This window comes from Prinia subflava, chromosome Z, assembly GCF_021018805.1.
Source record: "Prinia subflava isolate CZ2003 ecotype Zambia chromosome Z, Cam_Psub_1.2, whole genome shotgun sequence".
Taxonomy (NCBI): domain Eukaryota; kingdom Metazoa; phylum Chordata; class Aves; order Passeriformes; family Cisticolidae; genus Prinia; species Prinia subflava.
The window spans coordinates 21,057,500-21,079,214 of NC_086283.1; the positions used below are offsets into that span (position 1 = coordinate 21,057,500).

The 21,715-nt window shown below is 38.0% G+C and overlaps 1 protein-coding gene across 1 annotated transcript in view; it reads right to left on the minus strand.

Annotated features, from left to right (window-relative positions):
* Positions 1-21,715, minus strand: part of LOC134563860 (connector enhancer of kinase suppressor of ras 2-like) — a 169,935-nt gene that overhangs the window by 37,915 nt on the left and 110,305 nt on the right. Inside the window, exons 8-14 of the mRNA XM_063422240.1 lie at positions 21,535-21,603; positions 12,786-12,932; positions 8,747-8,880; positions 7,988-8,193; positions 4,180-4,270; position 3,665; positions 2,742-2,987 (exon numbers count right to left, since the gene is read on the minus strand). Of these exons, the coding sequence (XP_063278310.1) occupies positions 2,742-2,987; position 3,665; positions 4,180-4,270; positions 7,988-8,193; positions 8,747-8,880; positions 12,786-12,932; positions 21,535-21,603 (894 nt within the window). The remainder of the gene's footprint in view (positions 1-2,741; positions 2,988-3,664; positions 3,666-4,179; positions 4,271-7,987; positions 8,194-8,746; positions 8,881-12,785; positions 12,933-21,534; positions 21,604-21,715) is intronic.

Below are 21,715 nucleotides of genomic sequence, written 5' to 3' on the forward strand. Positions count from 1 at the left end.
TGGAATCAGACCTTCAATATTCTCTTTTTAGATGGAATCTGGTTGCCACAGAGCAAAATGGAACTGAGCAGCAGGATAGATACAGTTTTCTATAACTTTTTGTAAAATACTGAAGATTTTCCAAGGTTTTTGTGTTTTGTTTTATGGTCAGAAATGCAAAATGAAAAATTTTCCAGGTACATCTGGTCTACTGAACTGGAGTCCTGTGTGATAAATTAATTTTCTGCAGAATGAGCTTTGGTAATACAAAATAAAAGCATATTCAGGTTTTAACTCTATCCTTGTAAGCCCATATTTAGGCTCAACCTGGTAGATGATGTCACTTCAGAAGTGAAGCATTAGTAAACACAGAAAGTCATGTTCCAAGAGATACTCTATTAATTAATAATTATTTATAACAGCCTTGCTAATTGTAATTGACTCTTGCTTAGGTTCTGTGATGTTGCATATCAATTAAATTAGAGTTATAAATATATCCTGGAAGGGAGCAGTGTTTCTTGACAGGAATATTTTACTGCAACATGGCTTCATGCATCGTTTTATATCCTGGGCATGCTGCCAATATTGCATTACCTAAATATCCATTTTATATAGGAATTCTGCATCCTCCCAGCAACTTATGAAATCAGTCTAATTGTTTAATTTTAGGTTCCAAATCAACATTCCTTCCAAAGCATTAATCCAGTGGTGAATCTCTGCAATTACCAATTTTGCAAAACTTCTTACGTCTGGTAATTTAAACTGGTTTTAAGTAAGTGCCTTTTTGTAATTCTTTTGCTACATGTTTATGTAAGTGCTTAGAAAATTAAGCAATGGCTAAGTGATGCTCAATTCCTCCTTCCATCAAGCCATCTTTGTTTGATTACAAAACATTATCACCTTCCCTTCACTAAAGATGATGAAAATGCTATTTATCATCTCCATTTCCTAAAGCATTTATCTGGGCTGAAATTTTGATCTATATCCAGAAGTTGTACTGGGCATGTGTTAAGGGGAGAGGATTTCATGGAAATGTGATTCCAATAGTTCTGCACTTTTGCCTTCCACTGAAAAACACAGAGCCAAAGAAAGATGAAAACACTAAACCAGTTTTGTCAACTTTTCTAATAAGAATGCAGCAAAAGCTGTTTTAAGATGATTTGGTCTCATCATCCAAAAAAGGTTTACACATCAAAATACTTATGGAAAACCTGGTAACACCTTTAGATTTTAAGGAAATGAGCTGACCTACTTAAAACTTAAATTTATATTGATGAACACTGCTCCTGGTTACTTTGCCTTTTTGCTATCAAGCTGCCATGAAATTTCTTTGATATTTCACATTTTTGTTCTGAGTAGCTCTCTTTCAAGATAAATATGCCCCTTTTTTCGCTTGGCTTTTCAGAATTCTTTCAGTATTCCAAGTGGAAAGACGTTAATGTGAATGATTCTGTGCTGCCAAGAACCCACAAAATCTGTGTCAGCAGCTCTGTGTATTTGTCGACTCAGTTCCTCTTGTATATTTATAAGGCCGTTGACAAAGTGCCTCAGATATTCTGATTCCTGTGATTATCTCCTGAAGGACTGTAAAGGTCTCTTCTAATGCTGCCCAAAAATTTAGGATGGTAAAAGAATTAATACTGCTCTGTCAGCCCATGAATAATCATTTTACCTGTGACCTCCTCTGTAATCACTGCACATGAAGCAGAGTTTGGGAACAGGGACTGCACTGACTTTTACGGTGGACTGGCAAGTCCGTGTTGTCTCTCCCAGAATAACTCCTGTTTTCCAGTTTCCTGCTTTTCCTCTAGACCCTTTAGAGTTGACATTTCATGTCATTAGGGTATTTTTAAATATTTACTTTATTGCCATACAGTATCATACTGCAAATTTATCATGCCTGTATCAATTAGTTGCATGATGGTATGGAAATCATGCAATAAAATACAACTTCAGTCCGGAAATCAAGGATGGAATATGCATTCTACCCTAAATGACCCATTTCCCCCTTTTCAGAACTTAGGTGAGCCAACAGATCATCAAAGTAATTCCAAAAACTGCTTGAAACCAGATGATTCATCTACCAACTTAAGAAATATTGTTGAGGTTTGTTGCAGGGTAGTATAATAATTTTCTCATTCATCCTAATAAATTGCCTGCTGATTTTCTCTCCAGGTTTGAAATCCTTTGCTTTGACTTTGTGATACTGATAATCTCTGTCAGAGAGATTTAAATCCACAATTTCAATAAATAAATTTAAATAAACAGTAGCTCCATTAAACTCATCTCTTTTTACAAAAAACAGTAATCAAAGTGGAAACACAAAAGCTTACAAATTAATGTATAATAAATCATTATCGGAGGCCGAGTGCAGGATCCCTATGAACCTTCAAAGCTAATACAGTTAAATTAAACTCAACTCAGTGAGACTCAGTAATTATGAGCATGATTTTACTAAGGCATCTGACAGAAAATGATTCTTGCCTTGTGTTTTGCGGTTCTGTCCTGATTTTTATGAGAAAGCTGTTGTGATACTGGCATCGAAAAAGTGACTGTCATGAGAAATTTGTCATGACACCATCACTGAGCAACCCTTCTCAGAACATGAAACACAGCGTGAAAACACGGAGTAGAAGACTGCGCCCTTGTGCCTGGATTAATCCTGAGAGGGGAACACTGGAATGCCTGGATCAATCCTAAGAGGAGCACACCAGAGTGTTTTCCAGGTGGCTCCTGCAGGGAGGTGTTTGTTGGGCACTCACATGGTAGAGTGGAACCGTGTTGCTCTCCGCCAGGGAGAAGTTGAGCACGTCCTGCTGCCCTGGCTCCAGCCTGACGCTCATGGTGGAGGCCAGCACGGAGGGGCCGATGGGGTAGCTGGGGTTCCCTGGGGGCTTGCCCTTTTTTCTGGACCTCCGGCCCGTGTCCCGCTTGCTGTCCCTCTGCGTCAGAGGCTCCTCCTGGATCACCAGGATCTTGTCGTCGCTCAGGTACCGCAGCAGCGAATTCTCAGAGTCAGTGGTTGGAGGGGAAAGAAGGCAAAATAGAAACATTAGGAAGAGGAAACAAGCACAGAACCATTTTGGCTGGCCAGAGACAGTCACTCAGTCCTGTTAAACTGGAAAAAGTCATGTGAATGTCCAGGGAATTGTGGAAGCTGTCCCTGCACTCTGTTCCACATTTACTGTCACCATGGGTGGTGAAAGGGAGCGGGCAGGGAAAATTTTACTGGACTGTGTCATGCAGGGAGCATCTCTGGGACCATTGCAGACACCAGGACTATAATTTCAAGGAATTTGACAAGCTGGAATAATGGTTTTAAGGAGATGTGCAGCATACTTGGGCACAGTTTCAAAATGGGAGCTGGCCAGGCAACAAGTCTGTTGCTGTCTGTAACAGTGAAATATGAGCTAAACACACTTCAACAGATTTGGAATAAATCAGAAAAGGCTTGGGCCTTAAATGAAATTTATTCTCTCTTGGAACGGAAGTTTACTGAAAAAGGTAGTTTAAAATCCTGTATTGATCTTCAAGAATATAATTCATTTTTTGTTCACATTTTTAGGAGCCAAGTTGAACTCCTCTCAGCTTCCACACTATGCCTAAAAGATTCTAACAAAAATAGTATTGAAGAATCTTCAACAATCATTGTCACAATAAATACGGTTTTATATTTGAAGAATACTCTTTTGAATTATATGATTTCTTTTTGCCAGAGGAAATGAAGGAAAAAAGAAACTGTGCAATCACTTTTCTTTCTCGCAAAGTTCATAATTCCCACTGGGATCAATGGAAGTCTATGTGATTAGAACTGCTGGTCTGAACACTGACAGCACAATTGCTGATTCCTATTCCAAATTTTAATTCATTTTGATCAAAACATTCTCAAAGGATGCTACCTTACATCTGTAACATCACTTACTGTTTCCTAGAGCTGTGAAGATTTAGATCTGATTGCTTTGAACACATATCTGAGTCTTCGAAGCACTTTTTCCCTTGATGTTTATGGGGTTTTTTTACTAGAATTAAATTCCTCCTACGAATACAATTTTTTAATTTTCAGAAATAGAAAAGCACAGACACTAAACAGGCTTTTTTATAGCCTCTATGACACTCAAAAAAAAGAAGGGATATTTTTTCCTGTGATGCTCCTCAAGCAACCAAAAACCATTTTGGAGAACAGCAGAGAAAAAAAAATACTCACCTCTGCTTCCCCTCTTGTACATGTTCTGTTCTTTGGACTCCCCTATCCAGCTGTACTCAGTAGGCATCGAAACCGGCCTCAAATCTCCTGGAAACAAGGCAAGGAAAACCAACATAATTTTTGAAGCTGAGGAATGAAAAGCTGTAGGGTCAGTAATGTCCCTAAATTCCATGTGTGACACAACCCCTCAGAGCAGTCAATTATTCCAGCTGTGGCCTTCAGGATCAGTGAAACATCCCAGAGCCTCCTCTTCATGACCCCCACCTCAAGGGAAGCACCACCAACTTTGGTGAAACCCTTGTAAAGAAAAAGCAGATTACAAATTTATTTAAAAACTCTGCTCTGTAAAAACTTGCTCACTCATTAAACAGGTGTTGGAAATAAAGAGAGAAAAAGGTTTTAAGCGGATGAAAATGCTGTAGGAAAAGTAGAGAGAGAACTAATACAGATACAACAACACTGATCTGTCAGGGAAACATAAAACCCCCCCTGACTTGGGAAATTACATGGTGAGAAACAAGGGGATCTCATTTCAAGGAACATTAATTTCCACTGGCTCAGAAGAAAAATCTGGAGCACATTTTGGTGACAACCAGCAACGAAGATTTAGCCATTGGGGTTTTAATCAATGCTATTTCATGGCACTGTGGCAGTGAGATCCTGATGTGCCCAAGCCATTCCCTACTGGAGCATCAGAACAGGGATGGCAGAGCACCAAACCAGGAACAGCCCCAGATCTCCTGAAAATTGGAGTGGTCATATTTGGAGTACTGAGATTTTCCCATATTACACTTTTGTGCACACCATGAAATTTAGAGTATAAATAATCTTATGGACAAATACGAAGTTTCATTGTCTGCCTCACAGCTGAGGCTACCTTTAACTACAAATGTAGGATTCAACTCCTAATCCTTAGAAAAATATCAATTAAGGAAAAAACCTGAAATAGTAAATAAGAATAATCACTAATATAAAAAGACAGAGAAACAAGATTATAAATTTTTAAAAAACAAGAAAATAGGAAGGCACAAAACAAGTGAAGATCAACATAACCAAACTGAGCAGTTTTTCTGCAAAGAAAGGAAAAATCTGAAACTCTGTAATGATTTATACACAAATACTGATACCACAGCACAACAGACATCAAAAATAAAAATTTAAGACAGGAATCACACTAGGCAAATGAATGTGTGATTTTGTAAACTGCTTATTTCACTTCCAAGTCCTTTTCCAATGAAAAGTAACCTATAAATTGTTTTGACATAGCAGCCTGGGATATTTTTTCGAGCAAAAAATTGGTGTGTACAAGAATACCAGAATAAAGTGAAAGAAAAAAGAACTATTTATGTTTTTGCCTCTAACACATGAATGGAAGAGGTTTGATATGCATCGCCACAAGAGCTCTTTAGACTGGAGCATTTTAGAGTCAGAAAATAACAGAGCATAATGTTAAGTAAAACAAAAAGTGCACTGCAACATTGTTAAAAAAAAGCTTAGTTTTCACAGATACGTCGCAAAAAATGGACTTGTTGTTTACCTTCTTGGATTTTGCACATACTATCCATACCCATCATCTGCCTGAGTATCCATCCACCTACCAGCTGCACAGGAGACTTATTTCTAATAACGGCTGGAATCCTGGTAAGTCCAAGGCTGGAATTATGGAGCAGTAGTTTGTGTCAGCCCAAGCAATAATGAAAGTGGCTGCTCGGCCATGAAAGGCTTCAGAAGTTTTATTTTCATTTCTTTGCCCATGGCTCTGTGGTTCCAGCATCAGTTTATTGGAGCTGCCATAAATCCTGTCTTTTTACTGAATGACACATTGTCACTTTGATGACTGATGTCACCTCTCAGTCAGAAAGTACAAAACCTTCCTCTACAGTAAAACATCACTTGCATGTCTGTTAATCAACAGATTAATTAAATCTGTAGTTTAAAAAAAATCCTGGTTTAGCAGTCATTTTTGAGAGAAAGGTATATGTCAAAGACTTTAAAAAAAACTCCTTCTGGATTTCAATCACAATTGTCCATCATAGACAAAAAGAATCTTGTGTACTCCTGGATCAGGCAGAGAGCCCAATATTTTAAGTTACCATGTTGCAAGAATTTATGAAAGCAGGCCAAATACACCCATCTGGCACCAATTTTAATCACAGTTTTCTCTTCATCTTTCATTCTAATTTTGTTTTAAAATGACGGCACTTCACAGGGAGATAAAGAATGAAACATTACTTGTCTTAAGATGGAATCCTATTCTTCAGAATCACAGCTCTTCCAAGCATCGAGCAGATGACTGAAGCATTTTATTAACTAAAAGTATCCTGTCTATAACAAAAGTTTATAAAGATTTCCTACTCTGAAAAGGTTCTGTGTGCATATATACACCATCAGGTCCATTTTACTTGCCATTTTTACCAGAAATCCAGCTGCAATCAGCAAATTACAACAGCAGGAGGGAAGTTCTGTGTAACTGATAAACACAAGATAAATACTAAGAACAGGAGGCAGAGAAAGTGCATTTAAGAACATCCCTGGTGGCAAACCCCACACCAGACTAAGCAGCAGCAGAATCAGTGACTGCAGTGCTTTAAGAGTTTTCTTTTTTTCCCCCACTGTGCTCCCTTTCAGCTGCTGTTGGATCTTCCACCAGAGCCACCCTTGGGATTCTCTCCACTGAACTGCAGCAGGATTTTAGTACCTGTGCTCTTCACAGACACATTTTCCTTTACTGCTCTGAGCTTCTGAGAGGTTTTCCCTTTCCTAAATTTCAAAGACAAAAACTGAGGAAGTTGTTGGGGCTTTTAAACAAAATGAGAGAAAAAATGGTCTCAGACTAGGTGAATAAAGTACTTACGGATGGCTTGCCATATATAAAGGAATATGTACACATCTGTCAAATGAGGTGGCAGCTACTCAGAGAGAACTCTATGGTCATTGCTTTCTCTGAGGTTCAGAAATAATGCCATTTTCAAAATCAGACATAATTCCAGCTTTCAAAGAAATCTCCTATCTGAAATCTGTAAGCGTCACAAAACTGTCCTACTGCCTTGAAAATAAAGCCACTTAAATTACATGGACCATGCACTGTAGTATTTCAGGAGTATTTTTCTCAAATTCATTAAACACCAAGCAATTCAGTTTAAACAGAGAAGTAAAAAAATTTTATCAGTTAATTTTCAACAACACTTTTTATATGGATCCATATACTCATATAAAAGCACATGATTGTACACTTGATAGGGATTTATATACACACGAAATTTCTATAGAAAACCAGCATTAATTATTGTTTTAACAGCATTTTATATGTTTAAGCAGCCCCCATCCTAAGATTTTGAAACACAGTTCAAGCACTAATGAGTTCATTGTAGGCTACTCCTCATGCATTTAATGCAGTGCTGAATTTTGGAGGGCCTTCCATCTTACACACACTTTCATACCACAGGGCAGTCCCTTCACTGAAGTTTAAAAGCCCAGAACATTGCAAGTGGAATAATCCCCAGGAGTCTGGGAGGGGAAATTGAGTAAATCAAGATGCTGGCTATCCAAATAATATGAATTTAATTATCATTCAGTGTTCCAGTATGAGCTGCAAAACAACTGTATAGATAAATTACTCCTGACCAGGAATGTTAGTGTGCAATTTTTCTAATTATTCCTTCACAGGTAAACTTCTGTTTATTCTTCAGAGCCAGCAGGTCATGGTCTGACAAAGAATGACAGATTTTTTTGGGGGGTTGCCGAGTTAACAGCAGAGTTTGTAAATGTGGATAGTTAGAAGTAGGTTGAGGAAATCCAGCTTACCATGAGTGGGGGTTTTTTCCCTTCTCCTCACGCCTGTGGCTCTGCTCCTCTCGTACTCAGAGCCCCCTGGGTGGCCCTCCCCTTCAATCAGGGTGTAGTATTTCCCACTCTCATGCTCCAGGAAATAGTTTGGAGACTCAGAGCCTTTCATCCCCAACTTTCCAAATTTGCTGATGTCATCACAAGACATTATTCCAATTTCATCCCTAAAAACAGAAGATGATGGAGAAATGAACCATTTAAGGTAAACTCCCAGCATGCAACTGCCTTCCCCAAATGCCACAAATAAAAAGTCTTGCTATTGAAATGCTGTGTGGGAGAACATTATAAGTGAGGCAACTCGACAAATGTAAATTACCAAAACCATCATTAGGTGCCACTTTAATTGTGAGATAAACATTCAGGAATTTTCCAGGATCTGAAGGAGAACATAAGGAATTGTTTTAATATGAGCAGACAAGGGTTTCCCTTGCAGCAATGCTCAAGAACAAGGTAGAAGTAGACACATAAAGTAAATCAAACTAATTGATTTAAATACTTCGTTAAATACTTTCTTGATTTAGGACTAAACCCAGGTTTCACTCAGCTAAATTAAAGTCACTTAAAACAATGGTATGATGCCAAATGTATTTTTACCTCTTAATTTTATTAATTATTTGAGAGTGGGACTGCTCATTTGTGTTCTGTTTTATTAATCTAATGACATCAAAGTGTAAAATTTTATTTTTCAAAACCTCAGATCCCTTAGGACATGAATACCTGGGGCCATAAAGTCCTGACATAGGAGAGAGAATGAAAACATCCTGGAGTGCAGAGTTGTCCATTTTGGAGGACATGCCCATCGTACTTGTTGGGGTTGTAGAGCTGCTTGTGGGGCTGGTTGGGATCACGGGCTGTAAAAAACCAAAAGGCATATGAGGAATAAATTAACGTTTCCTGTGCTTCAAGAAACAACAAAATCGGTGTGGATAATTTTAGGAATTTCGACCCCTTTTTTGGGTTAGCCATTTTTTGATTTTCTGAAGTTTCTTCCAAAAAGGTGCCTAGTGAAACTTCAGACTTCAAGACCAGTTATGAAAGAAACTGATAAACGACCATTAAATTAATTGAAAAGCCACCTCAAGGGAAAATCTGAGACTCAATCAAAATATGATGTTGAATCAATGCAGAAAATCAATTATCTGAGGAGAAAGGACACACTGTATTAAATGCCATTAATACAGAAGTTAATTACAGAACTCTGGAATACTTGTACTGTATGAAATGATCATGTTAGTTTCAGTGGAAGATTTATTGTTAACAAGGACAGAATATCTCGATTTTTTTAAGAAAGCAGAATTCATTGTCCTTTAGCTTTATAGCCATGGTGATGCAAATATCTGTTCTAGAGTAAATAGCAAAGAAATATAAGTGAACCTGAACAAAAAAAAAATCCTTTAAGATTTTTACTTTATGAAATTTCACATGACATTGAACACAACTTTTTGATTCAGATGTCATAGAGAAGCTCAAGTCAATGGTCTGCAAGGACTAGAAGGATGATAGCCAAATATGCTGTGCAGGATACAGAGATACAAGCAAAGAATATTTTTCAACCAGGGTTCATCTGTGCTGATACTCAAGAAATAGAAAACATTTTTATTTATAAAAGTTACGCTTAAATAGATACAACCAGTTTTATACATGTGGAAGGAAAACCCAGTGACTCAAAATTTGGATGAACGCTATAAACATCCATCTTTCTCTAAATAAAAGGTTTTCTGTCCTCTAGAGATAAACACTGAAATATTTTTTATGCAGTTCAAAAAGTAAAAGCAGTCCTAAATACCCCAAAATTATGTTTTTCATAAGAATGTCAGTCTGCAAATGGGTCAAAATTGTATCATTTCCCTATGCTTATTGTTAAACTAAATAATAAATGGTGTAATTGTTCTAGATCAACTAGCTGTGACAGCAAGGATTACTCCAATTTGAAAGTTCTCCAAATAAAAAGAAAAAATACAATAAATATTGTATTTTGTTTGAATGAAGTTGTAGTGTGCACAGCACTATTTGCCATTACAAATGAAAAAAAACCCATTTTGTCTTGACTGGGAAAATAATTAGAGAATTTAAAAATTCAAATCATCTTCTACTATCACATAATGTCAGCCAGAGACAAAAGCAGAAAATGGTGTCACAAATCTCACTGAAAGATAATGGAGCACAGAACTGGCAAATGAAAACTCTGCTGTTCTTAATTGAGCATCAAGGGAAACCCTCTAAAGCAAAAGAATATCACAACAAGGCCAAGTAATAGATTGTATGAGGCCTCACAGATTCTGTATCATCAATAATTCATAAATTACCTATGTGGTATAATTTTAAACTTAATTATTGTAGAAAATATTAATAACCTCTATAAGTGCCTTAAGCAACAATAGAAAACACAACAACTTTTATTTAAAACTTCCTGCTGTGCACCAACCTGAGGTAACAAATATGATTTCAAGTTCTTAAATCCTATTTCCTTTTTGCCTTCCCTAATTATGTACTGCTTTTGTTTTGGTTGTTGGGTGTTTTTTTATCAGCACTAAATCAGAATGGAAAAACTGCTACACATATGGACACATCAATAGATATGGGGTGCACCCCATACAGGAAAACAGCACATGCAGACAAATATGTACGGATCTGGACCTTGAACACACCATGAAATACAACACACCCATGTGTGTTATGCCTTTTTGGTGACAGTCTGACTTTTGATGAACTGTTTCTCTCTTGATCTGCTTTCACTGAGGTATTTTCCTGCAGCTTGTTGCTGTTTGGTCGTCCCCTATCCTGTTTTTGTCTTGGTAGAAACCTTTCTTAAGGTGGAACCCTTTTTGATGGAATCCTGTCTGTGCTGTGTTCTCTGCTTAACCCCAAAGCCTGTTCTGCGAGACCCAGTTCAACCCGTGAGAAACAGAAAACTCCAGAACAACCAAGCCCAAAATTCTCCTACCAATTCAACACATGGAGCTGCTCTAGAATCTCAAAACTGCCAAAGTCAGTGAAAGGCGAGGACACTGAAGCCAACAGGAGAGGGAAGTGAGCTCACTGCTTCCAGCAGCAACAAGCTGTTGTGTCAGCTGTCCAGGAAGCACAGGCTTTAGTGGCATCTTGAAATTTAATCAGGCTGCTTCCAAGTCATTACTGACAATAATAAATAATACCAGATCCAGGTGAGAGCTGCAGGAAACAGGCAAACCCAAAACCTGCGTCCTGAAACGGATCCAGGTCCGAACACTTGAGCTTGTCTCTGTGGCAGGAAGAGTAAAATATCTAAAATTGGTTTCCCACACCTCACAACAGAATCTACTCTTAAGAAGTAACACTGGCAGGGCTGCTTTTGTTTTCAAGAGCCGTTTGTATTTTTATTTAAATCCCTTACCCCACTATTCTCTGGCATAGAAGAAATATGCCCCCGGAAGGAACTACTTCAAGCATCCTTTGCTCCTCAGGGCCTTATCAGGAGAGGAGACATCCCCAACCCAGAACTGCTGATAATTCCACAAAAGCAGCTTGGTGCACTTTCACTTTTCTGGCTACCTCGACAAAGGTTGGCATTTTTGATGGCAAATCCTGTGCCATACACGCAGTGCATACAGCACACTCTGTTCACTCAGCCTCTAGAGCCAGTGCTGCCTGTGAATTATGATTCTTTAATGTACAAATATAGAGGATCTCCTGGAAGCCCTGTGCAATTGCAATTTCCATTTGGCTGCCCCTGGAGGCTCCATCTGAAGTTCACAAGCAGATAGATACATGAGCATCTTGCCAGAGCAAAGGATGTTATTCCTGAAGCATTATGACAGAAAAATCCCCTCTGGGTATCACAGGGCCCCATTCCTCTCCCCCAGGGGCAGTCACAGAGAAGGAACGGTGGCCCTAAATCCCTGTCAGCATTCCTGGGCTGCAAGGATTACACAAACTCCTTGAGTGAAGCCACTGTGTAGGATTCAGGCATTCTCATTCTGAGAAATGAAAGATTTAGAAAATGCCAGGCAGGGAGGAAATCTGCCTGGATAAGCTTGAAGGGTTTTGTTTCATTAATTTAAAAACCATTCAGAAACACATTCATGTATCATGTGAACCAAACAAAACAGCTCTGAGAAGCTTCCACATTATGGAAGTGCATCAACTTCTTACAGGATGTTAAATGGCCTTAAAGACAGACATCAATAGTCACTGACTTACTGGCAAACCTTTCCTCTGAAAATGACATTTTGAGTTCAGTGTTTCAGCCAGTTTTTCCTGCTGTAGGAAGAAGCAGCTGTGATGTTCACAATTGTCTTTTTTTTTGTTTGTAGTTTTTGGTGGGTTTTTTGGCATCAGCAGGTTTTCAAGGAATGAGTACACAGAAAATACCAGAGGTTCTATTATCCCTGCTACCAAAAACTCCCGCTGCATGAGAGGTATGCAACAGAAACAGAGTTCTGGAATGTAATGGATCTGACACACTTGATTACAAACAAGTAGTTGACAGACTGTGAAATAATGGAAACAGGGAGGCATTGCTGCCTCTGCTAGGCAGAGCAGCTACTGAACCTTGCTCTTCATAAAACTACCTGTAAATGTTCTTTCCTTGCCTGAGTTCCTGTGGCTCCCAAAGTCACCAAAACATGGAGAAAACAATCTGATCATTGCCTCAGCACTCTGCTTCAGAGGAGTTTGGGATAGGCTCCTGTTCCTTTCACTGGAAGGTAAAATTCCAGTGTTTTCTCTTGAATAAAGGATTTACCATGACACCGAAGCACTGCAGCAGCCACCTTACCTGCAGTGCCAGAGGCTTCCACCTCACATTCTTCAGAAGGGCAGGAGCAGAAACCAGGGTATTCTGAGGACGTTTTTTCAAGGTTAAAATAACTCCATTTGGGTCTTCCCACAGAGCATTTACTAGGTTCTTTAACTGCCAGCCAACCTAAGGAAAAAAAATCCATAATTGAAGTTTGAAAGCTTTCCATTTAACTTGAAATGTGAAGGAAATGTTCTGTTAACCAGCAAGGTCTATTACAATCTCCTCCTTGCAAACATAAGCAGTTTTTATAAACACTGTGGGACTGAAATCGTGCTGCTGCAGCTGGATTTTTTTTTTCTTTAGCCATGTTCCTGAACAAAGTAAAGCAGAAGTGAACAGTTATCCTTTCAATAACTTGTGAGATCACTGATCATTTTAAATCAGAAGGTAAGGTCTAGAAGTCATGAAATCATTTCATTCTGAGTTCTGAGTCGCAACGGTGAGTGCTGAGAAGGAAGCCAGACTGTGCAGGAACAAAATGTGTAGCATGTATGTAAGAGCTGTAAGACCCTGACTGGAGATAAATGATCATTTACTGGTTTATCTGTACAGCCCCTGGACACAGCTGAGTCTCCAAGTTACTGAATACTGGAAACAGAGCTGTAAAAAAAGAACGTCACTGGTACTGTAAGGATGTGCCACTCAGAAAAAAAAAAACAACTTAGGGACTGTAGTTTTAATAATAATAATAATCTCGATTACTTAAGTAGCAGTTTGCCATGAATTATTTATACACAAAACCAGAAAAAATATTTTTAGGGCTTTTCTCTTTCCTCTGCCTTTTCTGTCTCAGTCAGAGCAGATTTTTACAGCAGTAGTACCTGGCCATGGTAAAGACCTGTCACAAATGTTGTGACTCCCACAAATCTGACTAAGCAGACCAGCACTGAGCAGGAATTGGAATGCTGTGTCCATACAGCAGTTCCCAGACACAACCTTCCCAAGGCAACTGCATCAGCCATGAAATGAACTTGTGAGAATGAAAAGCTTAGTGAATTCCAGAACAAGAACAGCACCAATATATGACAGCAGTAAATATTTTTGTACTGGCCATGTTTGACTTGTCAGAGTTCACTAATAACATTTTAATCATAATTTCTCTTCTGACCAAAGTGTGAATTCCCACTGCTATTAAAAATGAGGAAAATAAATTATTTAGGTGCTCAGACACAGAGCAGTCTACTTTCACCCCCTTGTTATATAAGCTGGAGTTTATAATGATTTCCTCTTAGAGGAAGACAGTATCTGATTACACAGAAAGGTGAAGGGAAAATAATAGAAGAAAATCTCTAAGAGAATTGAACTAAAATCCTCTTCTAAGGGCTGAAGAGAATTTGGGATACCAACTGTAAGGTTACAAGCTGCCTCTACAGTGAGCCAAAGCCAGGATCCCACTGTGAGCATCCACCTGGGATAGAACTGCAAGAAGTGTCAGAATTCCAAAAAGGATTTTAAAAGCTTTTAAAAGTTCAGTTCCATTTTTAATGCTGCTGTTCTATTGAAAACTTTCTAAAAATGTACAGGCCATAGGAAACCAAAAAACAGCAGTAATTGTAAATAGGTCACAGCCAAACAAATGCAAGGATGGCGGCTTGCATCCCAAAAACTCCTCCAGTTTGGGCTGTGTTTATAAAAGCCCATTTTTTTTTTCTCTTTTACTCAATTATAGAAATCAAATGGAACTCTCTGTGATTTTTATAGATTGATGTAAATTTCAGATTGCCGAAATCCTTAGAGTTCCGTGGGCTTCTTTTAGAAAAGAATGATAAATAATTAAGTTAACGATAAATTATTCCAATGAGAACCTTAATGACAAAACCATTAAATACCAAGATCTATCAGAGAACCGGCTGCAGTCATTACTACTGGGTGATGATAAAATGCTCTCAGGAATTTGGACAAGTTATTATAAATTGTTTTCCTAAAAATATCTTTGAAAAAAGAAAAGTGGTTACAGTGGATTAAAAATCTTAGTTGAAAACCAGCCCTTGAGTGAGATTTTGACATTTAGTCCTAAAGAATCAATCTTTAAAGCAATTACTGACTTCTAGCTCTGGTAAGATGCATTCTCCAGAAAGATATTTTGCTCCTTTAAGATTTTTAGCCCATACAGTCAAAATCAAATTCTACACAATGGGTTAAGCTATTTCAGCGAGAAAAGTTAAATTAAAATTAGAATAATGAAGAAATAAACCACTAATGTGATACTTTTTATTTTCCTCCATAAATGAAAATGGATGCTAATTTAGATACTAAAGATGGAAGAAACCCAGAAGAGTGCAAAAGAATTCACTCAAAATAGTCAGAGACAGGCAGATGTTTGAAATTTTTGTAGTTTATACTGAAGATTGCCACAATCATTAATTTTTTATTTGTTTGTACATCCCCAGTGTGGAAAGAAGAGATCCAGGTGGAAACCTGTAGAAACCTGTGGACTACTGTCTATATTAAAGGATTTGTTAATTTTCTCATAGAAACTATGCAGTGGAAAATTAACAATATAGCAACATTAAAAATAATAGTTCTAAAAATATTAATTGCTAAAATAATTAATTCCTTTATCAGGAAATCCCACAATGCTGAGGTAATTTTGTAGACCCAAACCTGATAGTTTTGTAGGACCTCTTAACTAATATGTTCAGAGAAATATAACCCACTTTCATTAACAGCAAAACAGTGTTTTTTATATCTTCCTTAGACTCTCCTCATAATAACTTTTCTCATTCTCATTCAGAAGATCTGGATTTGCATGAATGGGATTTGGAATGCATCCGACCAGCAGTAGGGATTTCAGCATCGCTATAAATCCAGAGTCTGTTCATGCCGGAAAAGCACCTTTTCTCCCTTTTTAAAATAAAGCCTACCTGCTTGGGGATGACTCACTGCAGATCTGTAGGAAAAATTCATATTAAAAATTCCTAATGCTACAGATGCACACACACACAAAAAAAAAATCAGTGTGTTTTTGGGTGTCTGCAGAGGCATGAAGTGCATGATATATTTGTCTATCAAAAGAAACTGAGAAAGCAGCTGAGCTGTTGTACACAGTGGTGTTTATCAGAGGATTCCAGTGGTCTGAACCCCCACAGCAGTTATTCACCTCCCTGTCAATTTCTTCCAAACACACTATACCTATTTGTTACGGTAGGAATTTCGAAGTAAAATTTAGCTCAGATGGTGGAACTGGGGGTGCACAGGGGAGAGAGGCATCTGCTTCTTTCTCTGCTTTCCCTGAAAATTCTGGGGACAAGGCAGGAACAGGGTGCCTCAGTTCCTTCACTGCCTTACCAAACCTTATCAGCACTCAGAAAAATTGAGAAGTTTTATGAAATACGGAACCGCTGAGTGCACCTCATAGAAGGAAGGGAGGTCACACCTTAATTTGCTTGGGGGACTTGAGCCTGTTCTGTTCACTGGATCACCTGCCAGCTCTGCTGCTACCTGGGGTGGTGAGACACAGAGCAATAACTAACAGGAATTTAAAAGCTCCCCTGTCAGGCATTTGGTCTGGAAATCAGTTGTGCCAAATATTTTCTAAATATTTATATCCCACTATATTGCACACCACCTGAAAACAAGTAATTCTGCTCTGACTGCGGTAACCCCTCACAGGAACCAGGACAGATGTTTCCCCTCCTGACTCTTTAAATACATAAGCAAAGCCATCTGGATATTTATTTGAACCTGCAAAGTTTGACCTCTCTTCATATTTGCATTAAAAAAAAAAAAAAAACCAGCTTGTGTAAACCCAACTTTTTTAAAGGAAGCAGACTATCATCTTTTCATATTTTAAGTAATTCACTTTGCCTCATTAGAGAATTAATCAAGGGAGCTGTTTTGATTAACATGGAAATCAGAAATTATTATTAGACAAAAATGTGCTGGAAGATCATAAGACTGTTTTCTGTCACTGAATGGGAAGCTCGTCATTAACACCTGTAGATGATTCACTCTCATTAATATTCGAGCTGCTCCTAACAATAATTGATGATGGAAAACCAAATGTTCTCCCATTATCTTACATAGTTATTTTCATTAACTAACCAAGAGACACAGCTAGAATCCAAGAAGCAAGATCTACTGTTGGAAGAGAGGCTTTACTGAGTCTTTCTGAAAGGCAGAATCTGGATAATAAGTAACATGTGGCACTTTGTTTGGGAACAGAAGGACATCTTTTGGGGAAAGAAGTTCAAATTCTCATGACATCTTTTGTCCTTTTTTTTTTTCCCTGCCTGTATTTCCCAACACAGAGTGTGCTGACACACAGATGGTGTGACCTGGCACTGCATTTACAGAATTACCTCCACCTAAAATGAGTTCTCATCAGGACTCATATTTACAATTCAGCAAACAGACAACGAGGGTATTAATTCAATGACTGTCTTCACACAAATAAATTAGTGCTGAAATTATTTCATTGTACCAGGCTCTTGACACACTTAATTTCAAGCATGTAATTTGACAACGAACTGTATGAAAGGGCATTAGGCTGCTGATCATGTATTTAAAATCAAAGTATATTTGGGGTTTGAAGGGACACTTAAAGGTCATTTAGTCCAACCCCTCCTGCCAGGAGCAGGGACATTCTCAAGTAGGTTGCTCAGAGCCCAGTCCAGCCTGGCTTTGGTCACTTCCAGGGATGGTGCAGCCACAGCTTCTCTTGGCACCCTATGCCTGCAAACAAATGTCTTCCTTATATCTGGTCCAAATCTCCCCTCTTTCAGTTTAAAGTTGTTGCTTCTCTACAACAGATGCTGCTAAAAACCTGTCCCCGTCTTTCTTCTGTGCTCTTGAAAGCACAGGATCCATCATTCCAAAGAACAACCTCGAATGTGAAAATTCAACTACTTTAGTTAAAACCAGCAGCTGTGTCAAAAGGATATAAGAAACATGTAACACAACAGATTTATTACAGATATTTCTGTGGCCTCTTGCTCTGGCATAGCAGTGTTTTATGCCTTAAGGAATTGTTTCTCTTTCTGGTCTTTATTGCCTCTGTCTGTGGAAAAAGAAGGATTCTGTCTCAGCCCCAGCTGAGAGCTGAGCTAACCAAACTGAAATTCTTAAGTAATTTCTCTTCCAGTGAGACAGATGACATATTTTCCTTTTTACCCACTACATTTCCTTAATGTGCCTATCTAACTTAACACCTTTGATAGCTGTAAAGGACTTGAAGACTACACAGTATTTCAGACAAGATAATACTAATGTCAAGATAGTGGTATCCAAACTCAGTTTCTCCTGGAAACCTGTTCCTGATTAATTCCAAGTTCATCTTTGCCATTTTCAGTCACATCAGCTCTATGGTGCTCAGTTGGTCTGGGATTAATTACTAAAGTCTGACTCCTGGAGTCTTGCCAGGTGCTCCTGAGTAACATCGAGCTTTCAACAGGAATTACTAAAAGCCTTATTATTGCTCTCTGTCCTATGAAATAACCTTCAAATCCTAACCCTCAAAAGAGAAAAAAAAATAGAAGACAGAGAAATTCTGTTTTCCCTTGTTTACAAATCACTTCTCTATTCAGAAGTAGACAAAATACTTTACAGGTAGTTAGGTAGGTGAATCAATATTTACTTGATCTTCAAGATTTTCATTATCTGAAAAAACTATCCAAAAAGGAACATCAACACAACTTAATTTTCATAATTTTATGCTGAAAAATAACTACAATATAAAACCTACTATTTCAACTAAGCAACAGAAAATACACTGCCTAAGGAGTAATTGTTAATTTTGTAAACGAAGAAGTGCTACAGTGGCATCTTTAGTACTTTTGTATAATTTTATGGGAGAGGAAGTAAAAATCTACAAGACACTGGCAGAATTGGTGCCTGTTGTTATTGTAGGGAAAAATAAAGAGTTAGGGTGGCAGTAATTTAGAATGTATAACTTATTCTTTAAGTTTCTTACTCTGTTTTATTAAAATCCTATAAGCAAGAAGAACAAGCAAAAAAGCAAATAAGGAAATTGGATAATGATTAAATGATCTTAACAGCCAGTGGTGAATCGCCTGCTTTAATTAATTTCTTGCTTAAAGTACTATTATTTTTTCTTTGATCTTTGTAATTGTATTACTGAGTGTTCCTTGGTTAGACCAGATTCCATGTGGAAAGGCTTTTATTTCTCACTTTTTCAGTTGCTGCGTGACATAATTTGGAAGCCACTCTCCTTTAATGCCTCCTGAACACTTTTTAACTCTCAACTCCATTGAAAAGGTATTGGAAAAGTCAAGAAAACTTTAAAAAGCTGCGACCATTCCCTGGGGAGTCTGTTCAGTGCCCAACCACCCTCTGTGGGGAGTTTCTCCTGAAATCCAAGCTAACACTCCCCTGGAACAGCTTTGGGCTCTGTAGTCTCACTTTTGCTCTTTCAGCACCACAGTTCCAAACTACCCAAGAGTGCATCCTTGCCCTGGACAGCTCCATAACTCGCTGTGAAAAATGCAGAGTGATACAGTTGGGAATTTAAAGAGGATGCTGATGAGGGCCATGCATTAGGATGACAAACTGGAAGTGCTCAAATTATCCACCTTACTAAAAAAAAAGTGATGAGCTAATTTGATTGCATCCTGAAAATACCTAAAAGAGAAACCTGCTCTCCAATTTAAGAGATAAAAATACATCAAGATCAAAGGACTGGAAGCTTGTGCCAGACAAATAAAATTACTTTTCACCCCCCAGCAATGAGAATAATTAACTGCCAGAGCAATTTATTACAGGTTGTGGGAACATCAATGAAAGTTTTAAAACTCAAATGATCATATTAAATGAATATGAATTTGTCTAGAAAATACACTGGCCTAGTTCAGTCAGGTGCTGGTGGTCAGCTGTAGGATTGGAATCTGCTAAAAGAGATCCATACTTTCTCTGCTCAGGGAAGTATTTCCAGCAGTGGCAAGACAAACAAAATGACATTTTTTAATCATCTTCAGAACAGGTTCTTCCAAACACATTGTGTTGAAGAGGATTTATATTTGATATAATAGAAAATATTGGTACCAAAATGCTACAGAAGCATCAACCTTAAACAAATGTCTTGGTCAGAAAAACACAGAAAAAAGTCTTCTGTGGAAAAACTGTGGGAACACCAGAGATCTACAAGTTCTCTGACCCCCCAGTCATAAATTTCAAATGGGTTACACCCCTTTTTATGAGCTAATATTAGAATATTGATTATGTGGAAATCTAATGAGCTGTTGCCTTTGAATTATTCCTGTCCACTAATGGAAATAATGCTAATTATAAGCAAAATATGGATCATCATAATGTGATAACTCAGGGGAAGAAGGAGCAGAGCTGAGGGTGGTTTGCAGCAAGGAGTGCCAGAAGTGACTTAAAGGACACACTTGAAGATCTAAGGGATATTTAAAGTATTAAAACTTCTAATCCATGAGGGGTGAGACTTGGACATACACCTCTGAACCACTCAAACACTCACTATTACTGCCTGGTTTTCCAAACTGAAGTCATAATGAGACTTTCCCAGCCATTTCAAAGCAAGAATAAATTTCCAAAAGAACCAATGCCGTTTATCTCTTTCCTTGGCTTGTTAGAAACTTAATGAATAATTAATATATTATGAGTTTTTTATTTTTTAGAAAAAAAGTCTTTTATTTAGAAAAAAAGTCTTTTACAGACTCAGCTGTTGGTCCTGTGCCCTCAGGTGGAAAGCGATTACAAGTATCAACCACCTTGAGCCCTCTGTAATAACAGACATAGAAAGAGTTGCTAAAAAAGCCAATTCTTGAGAAGCTGAATGGGGGATTTCACCTATGGGAGTAAAGATTAAATCAGATCTGTCACTTGAAGAGTATGTTTGATGGAGAAAGCCAGTGTAATGCATATTTCAGCTTGTAACTATGACAACTCTCTAATACAGATAAGAGCTGTGTGTTGCATTAACATTTAAAGTGTAAATGAATAAGTTATACTTCTTTTCAAGAGAAAATATTTGCTCTCTAATCATAAGATTTTAATAGCCAGATTTTCATATTTCCACTTCACACAAGTGACAGACAGAAAGAGATTTCTTAATTTTGCAGCCGCTGTGTCTGGAGATGGAGTTCACCAGGACAAAGTGAAATAGCTAAATTAGAAGTTTCTTAGGAAGTTATCATTGTCCTTGTCACTACTCATGCCTCAGTGCTCCTTTCACCTGTAGCTCCAGCAACACTGGAGCTATTTAAATTATATTTAAATTACATGCTGCAATACTGAGGTTCAGCAGCCACGTGCTTACAGGTATCTTAAAAATAAATCTCCATCTGAGAAGGCCCAAACCTGGCAGATTTCTATCAATGCTTTAATCATTTTTATAACTTTCCCCCAACAGATTCAGAATACACAGCTGTTACAGCACTTCTGCATTATTAATCTGGATCCTGCATTAAACAGAATGCAAAATTCTGTTCAAGAGGAGAAGTTAAACCAGCTGGCAAGTGCATAATGAGAAGTCTAAGAACTTCAAGGAAATATTCTTGGATCTCCTTATATAAGAAGAGTATGATGTTAAACAGCAGCTGTGCAAAATGTAAATTTGGCTTAATCCTTCTGGGCTGGTTATGGACTCAATTTGGGCCTTTTCTTATTAAGAATAAGCAGTGAATATGATGTTGAGAAAGACATAAATAACAATAATAATAATTTAGTTGGGCAAAGAAGAATTAGTACTTTTTACCACTGAGAACAGGCAAAGGCTGCAGCATAGAATTTCCAAAATACTTACCACAGTTTGGTGGTTGACCTGGATCACCTCATCACCAGCATGGATTTTCTTACACTGGTCAGCAGGAGACTGAGGACGAGAGAGAAAAATTTACTTTACAGAGGAGGTATAAGGAAAGAGCAGGAATTAAAACAATGAACGCTGAAGGAGGCAAGAAAGCTGTGCCTAAAGAAGTCTTATT